This window comes from Oncorhynchus mykiss, chromosome 30 (assembly GCF_057628025.1).
Source record: "Oncorhynchus mykiss isolate SJ-2025 chromosome 30, ASM5762802v1, whole genome shotgun sequence".
In the NCBI taxonomy this organism is placed as follows: Eukaryota; Metazoa; Chordata; class Actinopteri; order Salmoniformes; family Salmonidae; genus Oncorhynchus; species Oncorhynchus mykiss.
This window is the reverse complement of record NC_143051.1, coordinates 19,276,117-19,299,279: the sequence shown is the minus strand read 5'-3', so window position 1 is coordinate 19,299,279 and position 23,163 is coordinate 19,276,117. Positions and strand designations below refer to the sequence as shown.

Genomic DNA, 23,163 nt, shown 5'->3' with positions numbered 1-23,163 from the left:
TTCACTACAGTGGGTTGTGTCAACATCACCTATGAGACCTGCCTGTTGATGGCTGAACAGCCGAGGTGCAGTTACACAGGAGTTACATCAGGAGGCCATCCTGACCTCCACATCAACAACAATACAACTCCTCTGTGTTTCTCAAAACAATGTGAGGAAACTAATGGTCAGAATGCAGGGGACAGGGTAGTCGGGCAACTAGGTTATTCCCTGGGGGGGCCCCATCTAGTTGGACAAGTGCCTATGTCTGCATATTGCTATGGAGAAGAGTAACTGAGTCGGCATCTTAAACGGCACCCATAGGGGTCTGATCAAAAGTAGTGTACTATATTAGGCACTATATAGGGAATAGGGTGCCATTTGGGATGCACTTGATAATGTACAATGGTATTTATTGAATTTAAACAAGGGTAGGATATTGGGTTATCATGTGGCCAACCAAACAAACAAAAAACCATAAACTAGTGTGATATTGTCTGACTGCATATTCTACAAGAGAGAATGAAGGGACATTTTAACAAATCGTAATGACGGATGACAAGGCATCGTCTCACCCTATGATGAACACTACCAGACATTACTCAAGTCAAACACTAATTCACTTAGACAGGGGTGTTTCCCTGGACTGGACTCAGCTCCAGTACCATGGCTGACTTACGTAACCCAGAATAAAATGTCACTTCTCCACACCATCATTGAAACGCAGTATGTCTGAGTGAGGATGTCTGGTAAAAGGTAGTGCCTTATATAGGAAATAGGGTGCCATTTGAGACGTAGCGTGAGAGCGGCTGCCAGGGAACACATACGGCTCCAGGATTGCTGAAGATGTGACTTTGTTAGAGTTGTAAACAAGGTTAGCGCCCAGTCAGAGCTTTGGCCAGAGAATGCTGAGCCCTCTCTCTCTCCCTCTTTCCACCTCACCCTTTATATCTCTCTTCATCTCTTCCTTCACACCCCTCCGTGAGGTCGGTAGGGTGTCTTTCTGAGGCTACGGACAGGAAGGATTGTGGTGTTGCTGAGAGCTGTAATCCCCAAGCAGACGTAACAGCGAGCTTAGAGGAGAGGACAGAACAGCCAGCTAGTTACACCTTCAAAACACTGGCATCAATGGCATCAACACTGACGTCAGCCATGATGGAATACAGCTCGGCCTACTGTAAGAGGGGGCTCAGAGGGGTCCTCTGCCTTCTCCCCACTTACCTGATGTTCTAACACTTGATAATAGCATGGTATGATTTCCTTTAAATTTACTTCATGCTTGCAATTGAAAATATTGAATTAAGTAGAATGCACAATACTTAAAAACACCACAACTACTAACACACCGACACGGTTAGGTCCCAAGAAGTAGGCTTGTTTCGTCAACTGAGTGGCATCAATCACAGATTATTTATTTGATCTGTATAGACTCAATGGCATTAATAATAGATGAATGGAAGCTAGAGGAATGGAAACACAGTCCCTCCCCCTCACTAGATCAGAAAAAGTATTTATCATTTGGAGATCTCTTTTATCTACAGCTGTAGCTCACTGTCATTAGTCAAGAACATTGCTGGTGTATCACTGCATCCCCCTGCGTGGTTATTCTAATCCTCTGCTAAATCACACATCCATTGTCTATACACTGCTGCCCAAACAGATGCCCCTTGGCCAGTCAAACAGTATGATTTACTGTTTACAGCACTGATAGCATCTAATCTGAAAGTCTACTCAGCTGTAAAAGGGCCTCAGCTAGGGCTGTTGCAGTGACCATATTACCGCCACACCAGCAGTCATGAGTCATGGCCGCAGTAAAATGCCACGTGACCGGTGAGTCACTGTAATGTCCTTTTATGCACGCTGGACATGCTTTGGTAGAACCTAACTGCTAACGACCATCAGGTCCTGATGGCCTGGTACTCAGGCGTCTATTGTCCCTCTAACCACTGACAGCAATGCAAATACAATCAAAAATCACATCAAAACAGTATAGTGCTTTTTTCTTTTAACACCTCAATCTGGTGATCAATTTGAAGACAGCAGGTTGTTAAACATGGTCGTTGTGGATGTTATTTCAAAGCCTAACAATGAAACGGACAAGGGGATGATTAATTCAAAACACGCATACTCATATTAGAGCTAATGAATACGACTTATGAGCCCAAACCCCAAAATACCCTGAATTAAAATGTATTGTGCCGTTACACAATACATTGACCGAAATAAGTGTTGTTATATGTATTTCTCAGCAGCTCATATTAAGCACAGCTCCGCTGTAAAACCGAAGTAGCCTACCAGGCAACGTTGAAAAACGGACCGGCGGGAAAGCGCGCAGCCTCCATTCGCTATTCGAGTGAAAACAGATGTCTTTTTCCCCTGCCCATGTTCCTGCCCATTTGATAATAGGCCATTCTAAATCGAAACTAATTTGACATATTACTAAAGACAAGATAAAATTGAGAATACTACGATGGCTGAAAATATGACGACTTGATGAGAGAACAGCTGTGCAGCCTGAGGCAAGGAACAGAGTGCGAGCTTTGCAACTTTCTCAAATCCTTACAGCCTATAGTCGCATCATGCAGCCCAAATATATTTTAATTTCTAAGACATTCTAAGGTTTGTATCATTCACAACTAATGTTGCCAAATAACTCAATCTAGCATATAGGACATGTTTCAAATGAACACTTTTATGCTCAATATAACCACTTCATATTTGTACTCGTTCCTCAATGGGAAAACTATCCTTTCTATTTTATTCAGCTAAGTACAATTATATTATTGTTACTATAAAATCATATAATGTAAAATAATGTCATGGGATTTAGAAGCATATTCTGTCTGCTAAAATGAAAACGCCTACAGCCTATGGCATGGAGCCTAGCCAGATAACATACAGTAGGCCAACTCATATTCTGTTCCTCTGAAATACATTTTCTTCATTTCATAATGTTTCTTTAGACCTGACTAAAATAAATAATGGATTTATTGTGATGGTTTATATTCAATTGATTTATTAGACTTTTTAAAATGTAGATGTTCCAAAGGGGAGCATCAGATGCTAAATGTGTTTATGTTAATTAACAGTCAATTACTGCAAGACCGGCAGGCTTTTGCATGACAATAACCGGCTGACAAAATGTCATGTTCGCCACCGCCCTGACCTCAGCCTTCTCTGTCCTAGGCAGGCCTGTTATTAGGGCTGTGGATGTGACAGGGACACAGGAAGGGAGCAGGAATGATGACGACATGCCTTGAATTGTTATCCAGTGTTTACGATGGTTGGGATGTGCTGTCTTTACAGCTTAAACAACATGTGTACAGTATGGGAATTCACCTACCTGTCACGCGGGTCGTCCCTATAATTCATGATTCTGTGTGTGTGTGTGCATGTTTTTCCATGTGTTTACAATGTTCATGCTTCTGCACAGTGCCGTCTCATATCTCTCTCACCTATTTGCAGCAGTACAGGCGTAACCAAGGCCGTTTCCATGGCGTAGCAGAACTCTCGTCCAAACATGACGGCTCCGTGCATCACCCACTGCTGCAGGGGGATCCGGTCTATAGACCCCTCGCTCACCGACTCCTCCTGGCATGACTCCAGCACCACACCTCCTCCTCCTCCTCCTCCTCTATACCCTGTGGCAGCAGAGTCTGTGGTGGTTTTCTTAGCAGTAGGGACCACCATCACCCCCTGCACTTGCATAGCATCGGCCTCAGAGTTCTGGGGAGCCATTTTCTTCTTCTTCGGCATGCACACAGCCAAACGCACAGCACTTCAGGCTCCAGAGAAAAACAATATATATATCTTTTTTAAATGTAAAAAAGAACCTGTATGCTCACACTGGTGGCTTGGTGGCACCTGTTGTGAGAGCTGGTCCTCAAAGTATAGCTCCCTCTGCCGTCGATGTCCTCAAACGAGGTAATCAGGTAGGAAGAAGAATCTCTCAAAGCGTACGATACATTCCTCGTGTTTTCCAGAGAGGTGTTGTTTTCAGGGAGGGCCTGTGCAGGCAGCCTAGAACAGCACCCCACAGGCAGGTTTATTTGGTGTAAAGAAGGACGTGTGAAAATGAGATATGGCTTTTCCTCCCTTTTTGTGTTTTTGTTGCTTCACAGTCTACTGGAATCAGTAAAAATCCATATCAATTGCCATTCAGTTAATACCAGTTTCATGATGTGTGTGGAGGAGGTGCAGAAGAGGGAGGGCAGGCGGCGGGGCGGAGGGCAGGAGGCGACACAGGTGAGAGCTCCTCGGTGAATCCCCATCGAGTGGCTGATCATTCTGCAGTACCCAGGGTGCACCGAGGGAAGCCAGGGCCATCCAGAGAGAGAGAGAGAGAGAGAGAGAGAGAGAGAGATGGGGACAGAGAGACAGTTATTAAAATGGCGGCCGGCAGAGTGTGTGGACAGTAATACTTTTAAAACTTCCAGTAAGGCAGTGGAAAACTGAACCATACTAGCCTAATAAAGAAGAATATGGGTCAGCTTGGGCTGATTGTGGAAAAGGTGCAAACAGATTCTCAATATTTTTACAACTCTGAGGTGAATAAAATATTTGAAAATGGACCATATATAGGCCAATCTGGCTCTTAGGAATGCTTCAACCCCAGGCCAGAGACGTGTGCGTACAGGGTAAATTAGGCCTATGTAAAGGGAGAGGGCCCACGTTTCACTCACACACCTCCCGGAGGCATTCCATTCCTCTCCTTTATCCTCTAAGTCAAGGCATGAATAAAGCACCTGAGAGGCCATTACTGCACAGTTGGGTAGGGCTTGCAAGATTAGCATTTCACTGTACTTGTGCATGTGACAAATAAAACGGAACTTGAAAAAACAACCCCTCGTGTGTGTATGTGTGTCCACATGTGCTCTTCTGCTATGAACAAACAGCTAGGCATTAGCATGACTCAGAGGATTGGGGCTGGGACCCCTGGAGAGATTAAGACGGGGAAACAGCAGGCTAGAGGCAGGACTACAACACCCTGTAAAGACTTGACACGTGAAACTTTATAATACCACACAAACAATAGGCCTACTATTACAGGTAAAGCTCTTTCTGTGAGACTCTTAGAAGTAATTGACAGACAGAAAACAGACCACATGGGTTTGGGTGGGAGGGGGCTGATGAGAGCCGATATTGAGATTCCTGAGGCAAAAGAGAAAGAAAGAACTCTGATTAACTTTCAATTAACGCGATGCTGTATGGTAATGAGAGTTGTGTTAGTCTTTTTTATGTGTTATTCTTTATCTTTCCTTTTTTCTGCTGAATGATGAGAAGGAATCCCTTCAAAACGCAATTATCAACATTAGTCCGTCTCACTCAGCTCACTGAACTAGCCAGGAGCTAGGCCTAATCAATCCAGTAAGGCGCTGACTCTGACACCAACATTCCCATGCTCCTCAAACAAGCTCCCCCAGACGACAAATCAATCAGCTAATTTATCACATTGTCATCCATTCGCCAGAGCCATTCAGAACATTGATTACACGCTTCAGGACATTTTTACAGTTATAGGGTTACAGCTGCCTTGGGGGTTACAGTACCACTGCTATACAAGTGAGCCTTGCTATTCAACCTATTTTCATTTATATACAGAGGAGACCTGAGAAGGAGCCCGGTGAGAGATTGTAGTGCATTATAGGCTTTCATCTTATGAGTCTTTGGAGGAGTTTCCTCACTTGATGCAATAAGAAAACACAAGCTGGGAGGAAGAGAGTTTGTTAGAAGGGTATTTAGCTTTGGGCAATTGGTGTTGCCTTTATTCTCTGAATGATGTCTGCTATGTGAGTGGTCTGCTATGTGAGTGGTCTGCTATGTGAGTGGTCTGCTTTGTGAGTGGGTTAACCACTCACAAAGCAACAGTACTTCAACTCAGATGTATAACCCATATAAAAAGGAACTTATACCGTATCCATTTAGCTAACCTAGTCACATGAAAAGGTAAGGATATCCAATAGTTTCCCACTGTAACATTCCAACCACTGTAGCATTTCCACTAGTGCCTATGCTGCGGTGGCAAAGAAGAACAGCAGATGTGAGGAATAGGCTTTTAGTCCTTTTCAATACAGCTGTTGCCAGGCAGAATAACAACCTAGTCTCTTCTCGGCTTAACAGTATGTGTATGAGAGAAAAGCAAACAAAAGGCCTCAGCATAATGCAATTAACAGTTCAGTTTAACAGTTTCGTTTCTTTGCTGCACTAAGCAGGATCAGGGCTGTTACTCCCCCCTCCTTGTGTCCTGTCCAATCGGCAGTGAGCAGAAGTGTGTTGTGAATTTGACCCGTGTGGTCAGGGGAGGGCTGGTTTCAGTGAACCACACAGGCAGGCTACGGCTCTACGATTAATCATTCAGGGTAGGAATGAGTCTCTCGCTCTCTCTCTCTCCCCAAAGCACGGTCGACGGGGCTGTAGTGGAACAGGTTGAGAGCTTCAAGTTCCTTAGTGTCCACATTAACAACAAATTAACATGGTCCAAACACACCAACACAGCCGTGAAGAGGGCACAACAAAACCTATTCCCCTTCAGGAGACTGAAAAGATTTGGCATGGGTCCTCAGATCCTCAAAAGGTTCTACAGCTGCACCATCGAGAGCATCCTGACTGATTGCATCACTGCCTCGTATGGCAACTGTTCGGCCTCTGACCACAAGGCACTACAGAGGATAGTGTGTACGGCCCAGGACGTCACTGGGGCCAAGCTTCCTGCCATCCAGGACCTCTATAGTAGGCGGTGTCAGAGGAAGGCCCTAAAAATGGTCAAAGACTCCAGCCACCCTAGTCATAGACTGTTCTCTCTGCTACTGCATGGCAAGCGGTACCAGAGCGCCAAGTCTAGGTCCAAGAGGCTTCTAAAAAGCTTCTACCACCAAGCCATAAGAATCCTGAACATCTAATCAAATGGCTACCCAGACTATTTGCATTGCCCCCCCCCCCCCCCCCCTTTACACTTCTGCTACTCTGTTCTAATCTATGCATAGTCACTTTAATATCCCTACGTACATGTACATATTACCTCAATTACTTCGACTAACCAGTGCCCCCCCACTTTGACTCTACTGGTACCCCTGTATATAGCCCTGCTATTGTTATTTTACTGCTGCTCTTTAATTATTTCTTACTTTTATTTTTTATTCTTATACATGTTTTTTCTTTTTTACTGCATTGTTGGTTAAGGGCTTGTTCACGGTAAGGTCTACCTACACCTGTTGTATTCGGCGCATGGGACAAATATAATTTTATTTGGAATGGTAAAAAAAAACCTCTTAGAATAAAAATATACTCTTAGAATAAAAATATACTCTTAAAAATACACTCTTAGCACCTTTTAATTATATCTAGAACCTAAAAGGGTTATTAACCCTAAAAGGGAGAACCCTTTGAATAACCTTTTCCACAGAGGGTTCTACATGGAAGCCTTTTTTTCTAAGAGTGTATCAGATGAGTGTCAATAGAAACATTTAGCATTAGCCCACAACCGCCCCGTTCTGTGGTAACCTGACCACTGAATGCCTCTGCTCCTTACCAAATTACATATTTATCTACCCAGGTGACACTCGCAAAGAAAATAGACCATTATTTTTGTATACTCACGTGAGAGTCTGTCAAAAAGGGATTGAGAGAACGAGTGAGTGAGGGTATGAGAAAATGAGTGGTATAAAGGGAAGGAAAGAGATATGTAGATGCCTGTAAAGTTCAAGGTTGGGAACAAATTATGATGTTGCAGTCTGTCGCCTCCTGTGACTAGCTTTAGCCCTCCACACATGCTCAACATATAGGGCAGCTAGGGGGACTATTTTGATGGTTGTTTATTTATATTACATCGCTAAAATTGGATTACCTATGCAACTCCACTCATCCCAAACATGGATAGAAAATCAATGCTTTTCCAAGGAGATAATCAGTACTGTATAATCCATACCGTTCTGAAGAGATTCACTGTCTGTACATCACTATCAATTATGATACTCAAAAAATCTATTCATTAGGACTCAATGTGACTATGCTTCCAATCAAATCAATGTTCACAGTTGTGAAAAGGTCAGAGTCCTCAAGGTCAAAACTGAAGCGTTTGGTTGTGTAAGAAAAGCTAATGAGAAATCTTTTGGTTATATAGCCTAGGTCTAGTGAGATCAAAGGGCCAAGACAAAATTACATTGTGACTAGGGCTTTTACAGTGACCATATTAATGAATCTTCCAGTTGAGGACTTGTGAGGCGTCTGTTTCTTAAACTAGACACTCTAATGTACTTGTCCTCTTGCTCAGTTGTGCACCACTACTCTTTATATTCTGGTTAGGGCCAGTTTGCACTGTTCTGTGAAGGGAGTAGCAAACAGCGTTGTACGAGATCTTTAGTTTCTGTCAGGTTGGGCGCTACTGGTAAGAAGTCAGGTGCAGGAGAGCGGAGTTGTGATCAGGCGCACACTTTAATTGGCAGAAGTAACAACAGAGGGACGTAACTGCGTCAAAAACCTCCAGCCAAATGGCAAAAGTGCAAAGTGCGACAACAGTCACAATAATGCATAAGTTAAACAATTAAACACACTCGGGTTCAACACGGTACCCGGGGAAAAACCAGCCTGGCGCGCAACACGAAACATGTAACAAAAACAATTCCACACAAAGACATGGGGGAAACAGAGGGAATATATATGTAGTGTGATTAGGGAATGTAAACCAGGTGTGCGGGGAAACAAGACAAATTAAATGGAACAATGACAAGTGGCGCGGCCATGGCTAGAAGACCGGTGACGTCGACGCCGAACGCCGCCCGAACAAGGAGAGGAGCCGACTTCGGAGGAAGTCGTGACAGTTTCTTGGCAATTTCTCAAATGGAATGGCCTTCATTTCTCAGAACAAGAATAGACTGACGAGTTTCAGAAGAAAGGTATTCTGACCATTTTGAGCCTGTAATCGAACCCACAAATGCTGATGCTTCAGATACTAAACTAGTCTAAAGAAGGCTAGTATTGCTTCTTTAATCAGGAAAACAGTTTTCAGCTGTGCTAACATAATTGCAAAAGGGTTTTCTAATGATCAATTAGCCTTTTAAAATGATAAACTTGGATTAGCTAACACAACGTGTCATTGGAACATGGGAGTGATGGTTGCTGATAGTGAGCCTCTGTACGCCTATTGTGACGACCCTCCCACTCTGTCTGCCGTATTCTCTCTCTTTGCTCTTGTTTCCTTATTAGGATGCTGGTGGGTGGAGGTGGGAGGGTCGTCAGCTACATGGGAAACACCTGGGCCCGGGTTTGTCCCAGGATAAATAGACCTCTTCCAGATTCATTGGGGAGACTCTCTCCATGCAGACACCTTCATAGATTTTGTTGTGGTATTTTTGTGGCCTTTTGGTTGTTTGCTTTGGTACCTTTCAACACCCCGCATTATCACATTTATGCATGCAAAACACTCACTTACACACACCATTGTTAATTGCATTTAGGTTACCTTAGTTAATAAATATATGTTGTTATTCCTTATCTCCACGTTGTCTCCCTTCTGTTACGGGCTTTGAGCCGGTTCGTGACACTATGTAGATATTCCATAAAAAATCTGCCGTTTCCAGCTACAATAGTCATTTACAACATTAACAAAGTCTACACTGTATTTCTGATCAATTTGATGTTATTTTAATGGCAACAAAAAAAATGCTTTTCTTTCAAAAACAAGGACGTTTCTAAGTGACCCCCAACTTTTGAACGGTAGTGTCGATATTCCAAAAGGTCTGCATTAGTGGCGTGTGGAAGCCAGGAGATGCTAAATGTGCCAATGTTAATTAACAGTCAAATACCGTGAGACCAACAGTTGTTTGCTTGACAATCACCAGCTGACAACATTTCATGACAGTCAGAGCCCCAATTGTGACCAAACATGATATTTTGTCAAGTTCACAGTCTTGAGTGACAAAATGGGTCTGGAGAAGGGACCTTCAGTTTTAGGATACTGGAAGATATAGCTTTCACTGTCAGGCCACCCAACATCAGCAATCATAGAAGTTCTAATATTATAACCATATAAACGTCTATGTTACCCAACTCAAAACAACAAGTCTAAGGATAAACTGTTGTTCTCATGCAGCTACAAAACAGAAGTTGTAACATGTTCTCTCAGGAAGGGAAATAAGATCAGTGTGATGATAATGTCTTTAGAACAGACCCGACACTATATACAGTTGAAGTCAGAAGTTTACATACACCTTAGTCATATACATTTAAACTCAAGTTTTTCCACAATTCCTGACATTTAATTATAGGAAAAATCCCTGTCTTAGGTCAGCTAGGATCCCCACTTTATTTTAAGGATGTGAAATGTCAGAATAATAGTATATGATTTATTTCAGCTTTAATTTCTTTCATCACATTCCCAGTGGGTCAGAAGTTTACATACACTCAAAGAGCATTTGGTGGCATTACCTTTAAATTGTTTAACTTGGGTCAAACGTTGCAGGTAGCCTTCCTCAAGCTTCCCACAATAAGTTGGGTGAATTTTGGCCCATTCCTCCTGACAGAGCTGGTGTAACTGAGTCAGGTTTGTAGGCCTCCTTGCTCGCAAACACGTTTTCAGTTCTGCCCACACATTTTCTATAGGAATGAGGTCAGGGCTTTGTGATGGCTACTCCAATACCTTGACTTTGTTGCCCTTAAGCCATTTTGCCACAACTTCGGAAGTATGCTTGGGGTCATTGTCCATTTGGAAGACCCATTTGCGACCAAGCTTTAACTTCCTGACTGATGTCTTGAGATGTTACTTCAATATATCCACATAATTTTCCTTACTCGTGATGCCATCTATTTTGTGAAGTGCACAAGTCCCTCCGGCAGTAACGCACCCCCACAACATGATGCTGTCACCCCCGTGCTTCACAGTTGGGATGGTGTTCTTTGTCTTGCAAGCCTCCCCCTTTTCCCTCCAAACATAACAATGTTCATTATGGCCAAACAGTTCTATTTTTGTTTCATCAGACCAGAGGACATTTCTCCAAAAAGTATGATCTTTGTCCCCATGTGCAGTTGCAAACCGTAGTCTGGCTTTTTTATGGCGGTTTTGGAGCAGTGGCTTCTTCCTTGCTGAGTGGCATTTCAGGTTATGTCGATATAGAACTCATTTAACTGTGGATATAGATACTTTTGTAGCTGTTTCTTCCAGCATCTTCACAAGGTCCTTTGCTGTTGTTCTGGGATTGATTTGCACTTTTCGCACCAAAGTACGTTCATCTCTAGGAAACAGAACGCGTCTCCTTCCTGAGCGTTATGACGGCTGCGTGGTCCCATGGTGTTTATACTTGCGTACTATTGTTTGTACAGATGAACGTGGTACCTTCAGGCATTTGGAAATTGCTCCCAAGGATGAACCAGACTTCTGGAGGTCTACAATTTATTTTCTGAGGTCTTGGGTGATTTCTTTTGATTTTCTGTCAAGCAGAGTTTGAAGGTAGGCCTTGAAATACATCCACAGGTACACCTCCAATTGACTCAAATTATGTCAATTAGCCTATCAGAAGCTTCTAAAGCCATCACATCATTTTCTGGAATGTTCCAAGCTGTTTAAAAGGCACATTCAACTTAGTGTATGTAAACTTCTGACCCACTGGAATTGTGATACAGTGAATTAAGTTAAATAATCTGTCTGTAAACAATTGTTGGAAAAATTAGTTTGTTAACAAGAAATGTGTGGAGTGGTTGAAAAATGAGTTTTAATGATCCCAACCTAAGTGTATGTAAACTTCCAACTTCCAACCTGACCTAACCTCATCTCCACCCTCTCTGGAAGTTGTTTGCGATTGTGAGTATGTAGGCTATATGTGAGTGTGTGTATATGTGAATGTGTATACACTGTGTACTGCTTGGCTAACCGAAATAGAGGCCCAGATATGGATTACATTGGTGGTGTTGGGAGGCCAGCTGACTGAGTGAGGGCGACAGGCTATCAGGTTTAAATTTGTGCCAACCATGCAGGCACATAAACAACCGCTACCGACAACACTCTGGGAGAGCTGGGCTGTGTGCACGGTGACGCCTTAAGCCAGTGGTCACCAACCTTTTCTGAGCCGAGATCACTTTTTTTCTTAAAAAAACATTACTAAAAAAAACAAAAATAAAAAAAAACACATTAATCACTGCATATTGGGTTTTCTTAAATTGCCCCACCAATGGTTGTTCTTCTCAGACCATTTTAAAATGATATTTAAAATTAGAGTTATATGATCACATTGTATTACTGGTGAGTCACAGATTTAAATCATTAGCTTTTTTTTTACTGGGCTGATGGTGACTGCATCTGATGGTCAGTCCCAGCTGATGGTGACTACATCTGATGGTCAGTCCCAGCTGATGGTGACTACATCTGATGGTCAGTCCCAGCAGATGGTGACTACATCTGATGGTCAGTCCCAGCTGATGGTGACTGCATCTGATGGTCAGTCCCAGCTGATGGTGACTACACCTGATGGTCAGTCCCAGCAGATGGTGACTACATCTGATGGTCAGTCCCAGCAGATGGTGACTACATCTGATGGTCAGTCCCAGCAGATGGTGACTACATCTGATGGTCAGTCCCAGCAGATGGTGACTACATCTGATGGTCAGTCCCAGCAGATGGTGACTACATCTGATGGTCAGTCCCAGCAGATGGTGACTACATCTGATGGTCAGTCCCAGCAGATGGTGACTACATCTGATGGTCAGTCCCAGCAGATGGAGGGAGGGAGAGGGCGAGCGAGAGAGAGGTTGCCTCTCACCCTCCCTCAGCTCTTCCCCCCTCTGCAGACTGACCAAAAAGGGAACACTGTCTTCCAGCTGATGGCAAAACACAAGCCGCACTTCATTGTTTCTGACTCATGCATCAATTCATGTTGTTACTCGTATGACCAGAACTTAAAATACTCCTCGATATTAGAAAGACAAGCCGTAATAACAATGCAAGCATATCAATACACTTTGTAGCGCGAGTGATTAGCGAGAGGGAGTTTTAAGGATTATAAAACAGTTGAATAAAGTGTTGACAGAGCTGAATAAAATCCTAAACATGAACTCATAAAAAAAACAGCTATTTTCTGTAGTCTCTCTAGTCATGGTTTTTAAAAAGTTGTGAAATATCACAGTTGAATATCAATTTCACTGTGGGATTGTGGAAGCTGCAGACACAGTGATCTGAGCTATCGGATTGGCAAGCGGTAGGCCTATAGGTGAACTTGATTTTCTCTCTGGGCCTGCAGGGTAGGCAGAGTTAGTATTTTCAGACGCAAGGAATAGTTCAATATGGGAAAACTTTGAATACACAGTGCGCAGGACAGCTGAATCAAGTGCACATGCTGCAAACAGCGTGAAGCAAGGACTAGGAAAGCCTTGGAGATGGACCGATCGGTTGGTGACCACTGCCTGAAGCACTCATAAAAGTCCCCCAAAATGTAGGTCTACATGTCCGCACAGTAGTGGTTTAGAATATTGGACCGTTGGCTTTAAGAACTTCTGGAATTCTCAGCGCGGCTCAAGCTATTTTTCCAACCGCCACCCCATTCAAATGAATAGAAGATGTTAAGGCGGAGTTGTGCTGGTTGGGAATCTTGGGGAGGTGCGCAGTAGAGTTGTGTGTCCCCCACGGACGGTGGTCTCAGAGCCGCGTAGCCATGTCACAATGAGCCATCAATGGACTCTGAATTACACCTTACTCAGGATTGGAGGTTTGTATTTGAATCGTTGCCTTTGAACTCACATACACGCCAATGGCATTGATTAGTGCAGTCTGCCTCCCTATTGATCGCTTCACCCATCATGGAGTCTGAGCGATCCTGCTCCATGCCATGGCCCATCAGACCTATTGTTGCATGGCGGCCATTTTGTAGACTGGATGACTCACTGACCGTCCATTTAAATGGTGTTTGTCGAGCTACCAAGGTTAGATTGTTGGCTTAGGTGGTTGACCTGCTGTAACGTTCTGGTCACAGGTTCAGTTACAACTCACTGCACCGCATACCACATCTCTAGGTCAGGGATACAAGTCCTGATCATATACAGTTATTTTGGAAAGTATTCAGACCTTTCTCTACATTTTCTTATGTTACAGCCTTGTTCGAAAATTTATTCAATATTTTTTTCCCTCATCAATCTACACACAAAACGTTTATAAAGGTTTATAAATGTATACTTATTTACATAAGTATTCATCCTGTTTTCATTGATCATCATTGAGTTTGTTTCTACAAGTCCACCTGTGGAAAATTAAATTGATTGGACATGATTTGGAAAGGCACACACCTGTCTATATAAGGTCCCGCAGTTGACAGTGCTTGTCTGAGCAAAAACCAAGCCATGAGGTCAAAGGAATTTTCCTAAGAGCTCCAAGACAGGTTTGTGTTTAGGTACAGATCTGGGGAAGTATACTAAAAAATGTCTGCAGCATTGGAGGTCCCCAAGAATACAGGGGTCTCCATCACTCTCAAAATGGAAGAAGTTTGGAACCACCAAGACTCATCCTAGAGCTGGCTGCCTGGCCAAACTGAGCAATCGGGGGAGAAGGGCCTTGGTCAGGGAGGTGACCAAGAACCCAATGGTCACTCTGACAGAGCTCCAGGGTTCCTCTGTGGAGGTGGGGGATCCTTCCAGAAGGACAACCGTCTCTGCAGCACTCCACCAATCAGGCCTTTATAGTTTCCCCAAAAGGCACCTAAGGACTCTCAGACCATGATAAACAAGATTCTCTGGTCTGATGAAACTGAGACTCAGACTCGGGCAAAGAAGGTTCACCTTCCAACAAGACAACGACCCAAAGCACACATCCAAGACAACGCAAGAGTGGCTTCGGGACAAGTCTTTGAATGTCCTTGAGTGGCCCAGACAGAGCCTGGAATTTAACATGTCTGGAGAAATCTGAAAATAGCTACGCTCCCCATCCAACCTGACAGTGATTGAGAGGATCTGCAGAGAAGAATGGAAGAACCAAGCTTGTAGCGTCATACCCACGAAGACTCGAGGCTGTAATCGCTAGCAAAGGTGCTGCAACAAAGTACTGTATAAAGGGTCTGAATAAAATAGCAAAAATGTACCTGTTTTTGATTTGTCATTATGGTGTATTGTGTGTGGATTGATGAGGTAAAAAATGTATTTAATCCATTTTAGAATAAGGCTGTAATGTAACAAAACGAGGGACAAGTCAAGGGGTCTGAATACTTTCCGAATACACTGTATATTATTTTTTAAAACATTAAATTATTTCCTTGTCCTATTCCCTCGACTGCTAGGTATCTCAAAGCCCTGAGAAGGGAGAATCCCAGGGCAGTGTGTAGCTGTGTGTGTACAGTATTCCATCATTCAAAACAGTATCCATTTCATTTCGAGCTCAGACAGACAGATCAGATCCCGCCCTGCTTAGAGAAGTGGTAGATCAGAAGAAAAATGTATGGATTTGTTGAGACTCACTGCCCCACTGCAGCCTGATAATACAATAGGACAAAGTGGCAGGGATGATGATTGTGTGTGTGTGTGTGTGTGTGTGTATAGCACTTCTGCAGCAGAGGGAGAGTGTGTAAGGCCGGGACAGAAGGCGTATGTGAACAGGGAGTATGACAAATCCCCCTCACACACACACACACTCACCTGAACACACTTTCTCTCAATCCCACATATATGGCCATACACACACCCATGTGCGGAGACTCTGCACGCACGCACACAGCCACAATGTGCTATGTAGATCACCACATCAGCAGGTTTACCAGCTTGAGGTCTGACCACAGCAACAACCCTGCCTTGTGATGTATAATGGTGGAATTACCTTACAGAAAGCAGTGGAAGAAACTGCTGCGTCAACAATCCAGACATTTTGAGCTGTAAACAAGGGAGGCCAGTTCATTTGTAAGACAAAAAAATGAAGCACATTCCCAAGTCAAGTGTTAGTAATTTATGCAGGTATGCCGGTGCTACCAAAGAGCGCTGTGGGAATGGAGTGCTTGTCTGAGTAAATGGACAGGCTACTAGAAGTCTTCAAAAATAGGGCAGAAGTCAGCAACACCCAATAATGGACTGCAACTATGATATTTGTCAGAGGTCCATTCTTGGGACTTGTCTTTCTCCAAATGTTTTTGGTAAACACAACATTCTCTGCTTTGAGTGGCATATTTTGAGTAACTTGCATAACAGAGCATGCTTTTCTAGATAGGGAGGTGGTGACAGGATGAAATGTCAAAACTTACAAAACTATGGTTACAGCAGGTAAACAACACATGCTCCAGGGCATTTTGGCTGTTCAATGTCAAATGTGTGAGGTCATGCTATGCAAAGTCACCAGCTGTAAGGGTTAGAGTGGACCTATGACCTATCTTGGATACTAACCATACTGTTCCACTCTGTGTTGTAGGCCTATGTAGCCAACAACATGGCTGAGATGGCATGGAACCTGACTGCCAAGTCAATTACCTATTCTCTTGTTGTGGCAAGGTACGAGGCAGCTTACAGGACAACTATTATAAGGCTATCATCCCTAGCTTTATATTTAGAAGACGGACGCTGGCCACCCTAATTCCATGTGGGCCTCCTCTGCCTGCCCGTCCTTCTCCTAGCTTGTCAGCACCTCACTAAGCACAGCTAGCTAGGCCTATACAATCATGAGGGTCATATAGTGGCCTTTCCTAGAAGGCCTTTCGTCTTTGGAAAATAGGTAGTGTTACCATGTATTTCCGAGTCTTACTTTAAGAGGGAAGACTACATTCTTTCAGTGGATGATACAGCATTGCTGAATGCCTCCCTGGGGTGTTGGTCAGGGCAGCTCGTTGAGTCCCTCATCAAAATGGTTCACAAATCATCCTCTAGCCTTATTCTCAGTTTCCCCTCGAAGGAAACCAAGTCATAAACATTAGTCTTGCAATGTCAGCCTACATCTTGTAATGCACAAATCAATTGAAGGAAAAGAGGAATTTAGGCCTGGTCAGGGTATTTGATACCCTTAGGGGTGTGTACCTAAGTGTGATCAACCACAGCTGAAAGAAAGGCCCTGAAGCAAAATGAGAGGGATATTCAAAGACCACAGAAATAACAAGCGGGAAAACAAGAAAATACATTTCATAGATCCCTCTCATTGGTGCAATGTCAGTTATCTTGATTAAGACCACAGTAGATTCTCACACCACCGCAACAATTAACTCAAAACAAGCCAACAGCAAACCTCCTACACCACAGTCTTTTGGTTCAGAAAGGAAACAGCCCTGACCTTCACGTTACACATACATGCAGTGATCAATTGCACTGAAACGTAAAAACAAGCAGGCGTGCCAGGCTCATTCAAGGTGATGCAGCAGTCTTTCCATGACAACGTAACAACCACGTCCCCAAAAAAACACCACGAGTTAGGCTGGACGGGGCCTAAGCCTAACGAGGACAGAATATTCTGGACAGCGTGCATGAACAGCACCACATGGTCTGCTCTGATCGCTATTGATACACACACCTGCACTTCTGATAAAGGTCAAACCAAAACCTCCAGCTCAGCATTGGCTTGACCTAACAGACACACATGCATGAACACACACTAGCATCTGCCGAGTCTCCAATGACCAGATGTTTTGGTTGAGGGGAAATGGAAAGAGCCTGTAGCTAGGTTTCCATCCAATTGGTGACAGAATGTATGCGAATATTCTAGAAATATGCGCATTTTCCCACCCGTGGTATGTTTCCACCAAATGGACTTGTTCCAGATAAAAATCAGTGCGTAATGAAGTTGTGAACACAAAATATGACTTTCAACTTAAGCTTTCAAGAACCAAATAAAAATGTAAGTTCATTGTGTTTCCATCGCATTTGCAACTCTACCGATAGTTTTGTCACAAAAACTGTCGCGTTAAATAGCTAAATGTGCCTACTCTGGCCTTGGCACCTGCACTCTAGCTAACAGCTCGCAGATACAGTGCGGGTAGGCTGTGCGGGTTGTCTAGTCCAGTGGTTCCCAAACTGTGGGGCGGCAGCCCAGCTTTGAACTTACTCTTGAAAGTTGTAATAGTAGAATGCCCAAGGTGCAACTTCGACATTGGGTGGTGCATCAGTTCCTCTTGTCATGTTAGTCATTGCAGACCTGTGTTCGAATACTCATAACCGTACTATTTGTGATGTGAATTGAGTATGTAGTATGCTTATTGGTCATAGTATGGATATAGTTAGTATGCCAAAAGTTCCCGGATGTCATACTAAATTCGCCTAAATACAAAGTATACATGCAATGGACACTATTTCCCTGCTTTTATGGCCCATAATGAAATTCTTCAGAAAATGGGCGTGGCTTCGTAACTTTTCAGATTTGAAGAAAATGGCAGAAAATATCCAGCCGAAGTCCGACGAGAGCGGATACAAATTCATTGCTTTAAATAACCATGATAAATGTTAAGAACATGCTGAGCAAAGTATTAAAGTAATAACTTTTCAAATAAGTTACGTTACACGTTATGTTGGCTGACAATTTGTTAGCTACACTATCCTTACGAACCACATAGCTTTACAGCAGTATGTACTTCACTGGTACGTTAGCTAGTTACCTATGCATCGAACTTGCCAGGCAGGATATTAACTATCTGCTAACTACCCAACATTTATTGACTTGATTATTCACATCCTTCTTAGCTAAGTGGTATAGTTGTTGTGCGTTTCAAATGGACATTGTAAATTATGTATCTACTCAGATTTCAAAGCACCCGTTGAATATGGCCAGTGTCAGTAAACGTTAGCAAATTTTTATTTTATTTTAAGTGTGATATAAATTGTTGCCAGCAGGACAGATACCAACGCTCTGGATAACATGAAAACAGCCTAACCAGCACGAGTAAAACGGTCAGAGTTAAGTGTTCTATAATTTGTGTCCGGAAGTAGCTAGCCAACGTTAGTCAGTTAGCTTGGGTGCTCGGCTCAACCCTACTCCTCTGCCAGAGCGTCCAGTGTGCGCTCTGAATGCTCCGAGAAGCGAAATGCTCTCAATTTACGAATGGACAATCTGACAACGCTCTGAATTTACAAATGGACAATCTGACAACGCTCTGGATTTACGAATGGACAATCTGACAACGCTCTGGATTTACGAATGGACAATCTGACAACGCTCTGAATTTACAAACGCCCATAGCGCACTCTGGCACTCCAGATTGAATTTACAAACACCTGAAATTAGAAAATGTTTAGCTAGTAATTTGTTATGCTAACAAACTAGCAAGAGGTTGCATAGCAACAGCATCAACATCCAGTAGACAGGAGAAGCTCTAGTATGCTCAACTGAAAGGTTACCATTCGTTTACAGTATATACACTCATAAGTATGTAGTAGTCAGTATGGGTATTCAAACACAGCTTTAGTTTTTTTAGCCCATAGATTTTTTTGTCACTCAAATATCACATGAATACAAATTAGACATGGCAAAATGTATAAAATGAGCTTTAAAACAGCTAAATGTTCTTTGCACCCCATGACAAGATGTGTAGAATTGCAGGAAATGAGCTTTAAAACCTGTAGAATTAGACAAGAGGGGTGGGAACAGTTTGTGTCAAGAACAGTGCTTGTGCCCATAGAAATAGACGTGGTGTGTGTGCACTCGTACAAAGTGGAAGGGGGGCCCTGAGTGAACAAGTTTGGGAACCCCTGGTCTAATCTACATGATGAGATTAATATGGATAAGAGCGAGAATATTTTTTTAACTTGTCAAGCATCTATTATCCTCATCATCACCAGAATAAGACCCTCGATATTTATTGGAAAAGAGCATCAAGCTCATCACCGTGCACTTTCACCACCCTGCAAAGTTCATCATAACTTATTTAATCTGTAGCCTAATAAACTTCATGGTTTCCGAGTCGTAGTGGGAGGACCACATACTATATCATCGCATGACTCCAAATTTACTCTGATATGTTGTTTATTATATAAATATTTGCGCATAAAGGCGTTTCCACCTCCATTTCCCACATAACTAATTTTACCGACACAAAAAGATACCACCATGTCGAACGAATAAATGATTTGTATTGCTTGCAGGCTAACGTACAGCCACCTGCAAGCAATACAGGAACAGCTTGGAGTGAAAAGGAAAAGGCTTAAGCAAGACGTTTCCACCAGATGGAACAGTACTTTAAATGATGGAGATCCTGCTGGAACAAAAATGAGTGCTTGGCGTGTACGCAGCCGACTAGGAGTTACCTGCAACAATCAGTACAAACCAGTGGATTCTCATTGAAAACATGAGCACACTCCATTGAACAACTCGAGAAATAAGCTCTTCAACTCCATTTATAGCAGTTTATGACAGCCTAGAGACAGTTTATGACAGCCTAGAGACAGTTTATGACAGCCTAGAGACAGTTTATGACAGCCTAGAGACAGTTTATGACAGCCTAGAGACAGTACTTTTATCAAGCAGTTAAAGCTAAAATTATTAACTGCATTTTAGTTTCAACCAATATTTCTTTCAAAACATTGTGAAGTTTGTCCATCCAGTCAAGATGGGATAGTAAGAAGAGCCACCAACAACTTAACTGTCACGTTCTGACCTTGATTTTCCGTTGTTTTGTATTTATTTAGTATGGTCAGGGCGTGAGTTGGGTGGGCAGTCTATGTTTGTTTTTCTATGTTTTGGGGCATTTCTATGTTTTCGGCCTAGTATGGTTCTCAATCAGAGGCAGGTGTCATTAGTTGTCTCTGATTGAGAATCATACTTAGGTAGCCTGGGTTTCACTGTGTGTTTGTGGGTGATTGTTCCTGTCCCTGTGTTTGTTGTCACAGGATAGGCTGTATAGGTTTTTCACGTTCCGTTTGTTGTTTTGTAGAGTTAAGTTATTTCATGTATCGTTCAGTTTCCATTAAAGAAACATGAGTAACCACCACGCTGCTTTTTGGTCCGCTTCTCCTTCTACAGACGAACGTCGTTACATTAACCATCTTTGTAATGCGGGGCAGCTAAAATATGTGTCTGTTGTGCGATAAAATACATTCATGGATATGTAATTTTTCAAATTTACAAGTTTTTAAACAATCTGTTCCTAACTGAACAAATGACACTTTGTTTCAACTATTTAACTGCACTAGAACGCTTAAAAGGCTGCGGGTTTTTTGGGGGTTTTTTTTGGCAAGGAAAATATCAGAATCGGCCAAAAATGTAATATCGGTGCATCCCTACTCCATATTAACTCCTCCTCCATTAAACAGTGCAGAAGAGAATCTCACGACCGTTTTGTTTCCTCTCGTCAAGACCAGTATGTAGGGGATCTACTTGCAGGCGTTTATTTTACTCCTGCTACGTTAGGTTACGCATACACAGACGTGGGAATCAACTGCAGCCTGTGTATTGAAACAGCTACTAGCTACCTACAACAACAAATACAACGGCCCGGCAGGAGTCTCACATAGCCTGCCTTCAAAATCAACATGTAATTGACATAGTGGGACTATAGATTCTTCAAATCAAAATATTTTATATACACAGTATATAAAAGTCTACCAAACATCAGGAACACCTTCCTAATATGGAGTTGTACACCGCCCTTTTGCCCTCAGAACAACCTCAATTTGTTCTGCACATCTCTGATTCAGAGGGGTTGGGTTAAATGCGGAAGACACATTTCAGTTGAATACATTCAGTTGGACAACTGACTAGGTATCCCCTTTCCCTTATATAACATACATGTATCTGGCAATTATTAGACACTCCTATATAAAGCAACCTAAAGTCGTATGGGTGGTCCTGGGAGTTGAACCCACTATCCTGGCATTTATTTTATTATTTAAGAACAAGTGCTAGGCAACAACAGAGATAAAAACAAATAAAAACCCAAAACGGTGTGCAGGTGTGGTTGGAAGCCCATGGGCTTATAGGATAACCACACCACAAAAAAACAGTATACAATACATGCTCTACCAACTGAGTTACAGTAAATCTAATGCTCTACCAACTGAGTTACAGTAAATCTAATGCTCTACCAACTGAGTTACAGTAAATCTAATGCTCGACCAACTGAGTTACAGTAAATCTAATGCTCTACCAACTGAGTTACAGTAAATCTAATGCTCTACCAACTGAGTTACAGTAAATCTAATGCTCGACCAACTGAGTTACAGTAAATCTAATGCTCGACCAACTGAGTTACAGTAAATCTAATGCTCTACCAACTGAGTTACAGTAAATCTAATGCTCTACCAACTGAGCTACATAAATCTAATGCTCTACCAACTGAGTTACAGTAAATCTAATGCTCTACCAAATGAGTTACAGTAAATCTAATGCTCTACCAACTGAGTTACAGTAAATCTAATGCTCTACCAACTGAGTTACAGTAAATCTTAAGACCAGAAGAGAAATGCAACCGAGGTCAGGTTATTAGAAAACCAAGCCCACGGATCACTAAATAAACACAAATGTTGACTTCCATCCTCAGTTGACATAGCAGGAGACAGCTGGCAAAGCTGTGAGTGGTAAGGCAGGAAAGAGATTAGTCAAATCCATATTTAATTTCTTAAAATCAGTCCTCAGAGTATGCTGCCCTGGTGCTCCCCGTGACAATGTTCTGTGACAATGTTCCGTGACAGATCCATGTCAAACCTGGCAGACATCACACTCAGATGCATGGAAATAGATTATATCTCCATGCTCAGATGTCTGTGTGAAAACTGTCATCTTCACATCCTATCTATTCCTCTAAACCATGGACAGTTGACAATGCTCAACACAAAAATAAATATGGTTATCCTATCTCACTAACAATTGCACATTCAACTGAATTACAAACCAAAACCAGTATCTCGAAAATCATCCATTCATCACTAAATGAACAGTGACCCACCTGTGTGGAAAGATGGTGACGGCACGTCTCATCTCAACCGCATCCAAACAGATCTGGCTCAGTCATTTCCAAACACTACAAGGGAGCCTTTCTGCCAACCAAACCAGCCACAGTGCATGTGTGTTGTCTGAGAGGAGAAGTCCGTCCTCAGTCCCTAGCTGGCTGCTGCCTTAATGTTGTTCTACTACTGCCAAGTCCTGTCACCCAAGCTTCTGAGAGAGCTACCTGGGTTGGAGAAACTGTTTATGGGAGGGAGGGAATGGAAAGGAGGGGATACAGGAGAGGAGGGGGCAAAACCTCCCACTTCTCTCATTACAAAAGGGGCATGAGAGAAGAAAAGCTGCCAGTATCTGAATGGTTTATCATCAACAATACTCAG

At 42.8% G+C, this 23,163-nt stretch overlaps 1 protein-coding gene across 2 annotated transcripts in view; it reads right to left on the bottom strand.

Moving 5' to 3' along the window:
* Nucleotides 1-23,163, bottom strand: part of LOC110488054 (polyamine-transporter SLC45A4) — a 73,471-nt gene that overhangs the window by 45,476 nt on the left and 4,832 nt on the right. For both annotated transcript variants that reach the window (XR_002468338.3, XM_021560030.3), the window contains exon 3: nucleotides 3,435-4,266. Coding sequence is in view for 1 of the 2 variants with exons in the window: in XM_021560030.3 (XP_021415705.3) it covers nucleotides 3,435-3,735 (301 nt within the window). In the remaining variant the exon portion in view is untranslated. The remainder of the gene's footprint in view (nucleotides 1-3,434; nucleotides 4,267-23,163) is intronic.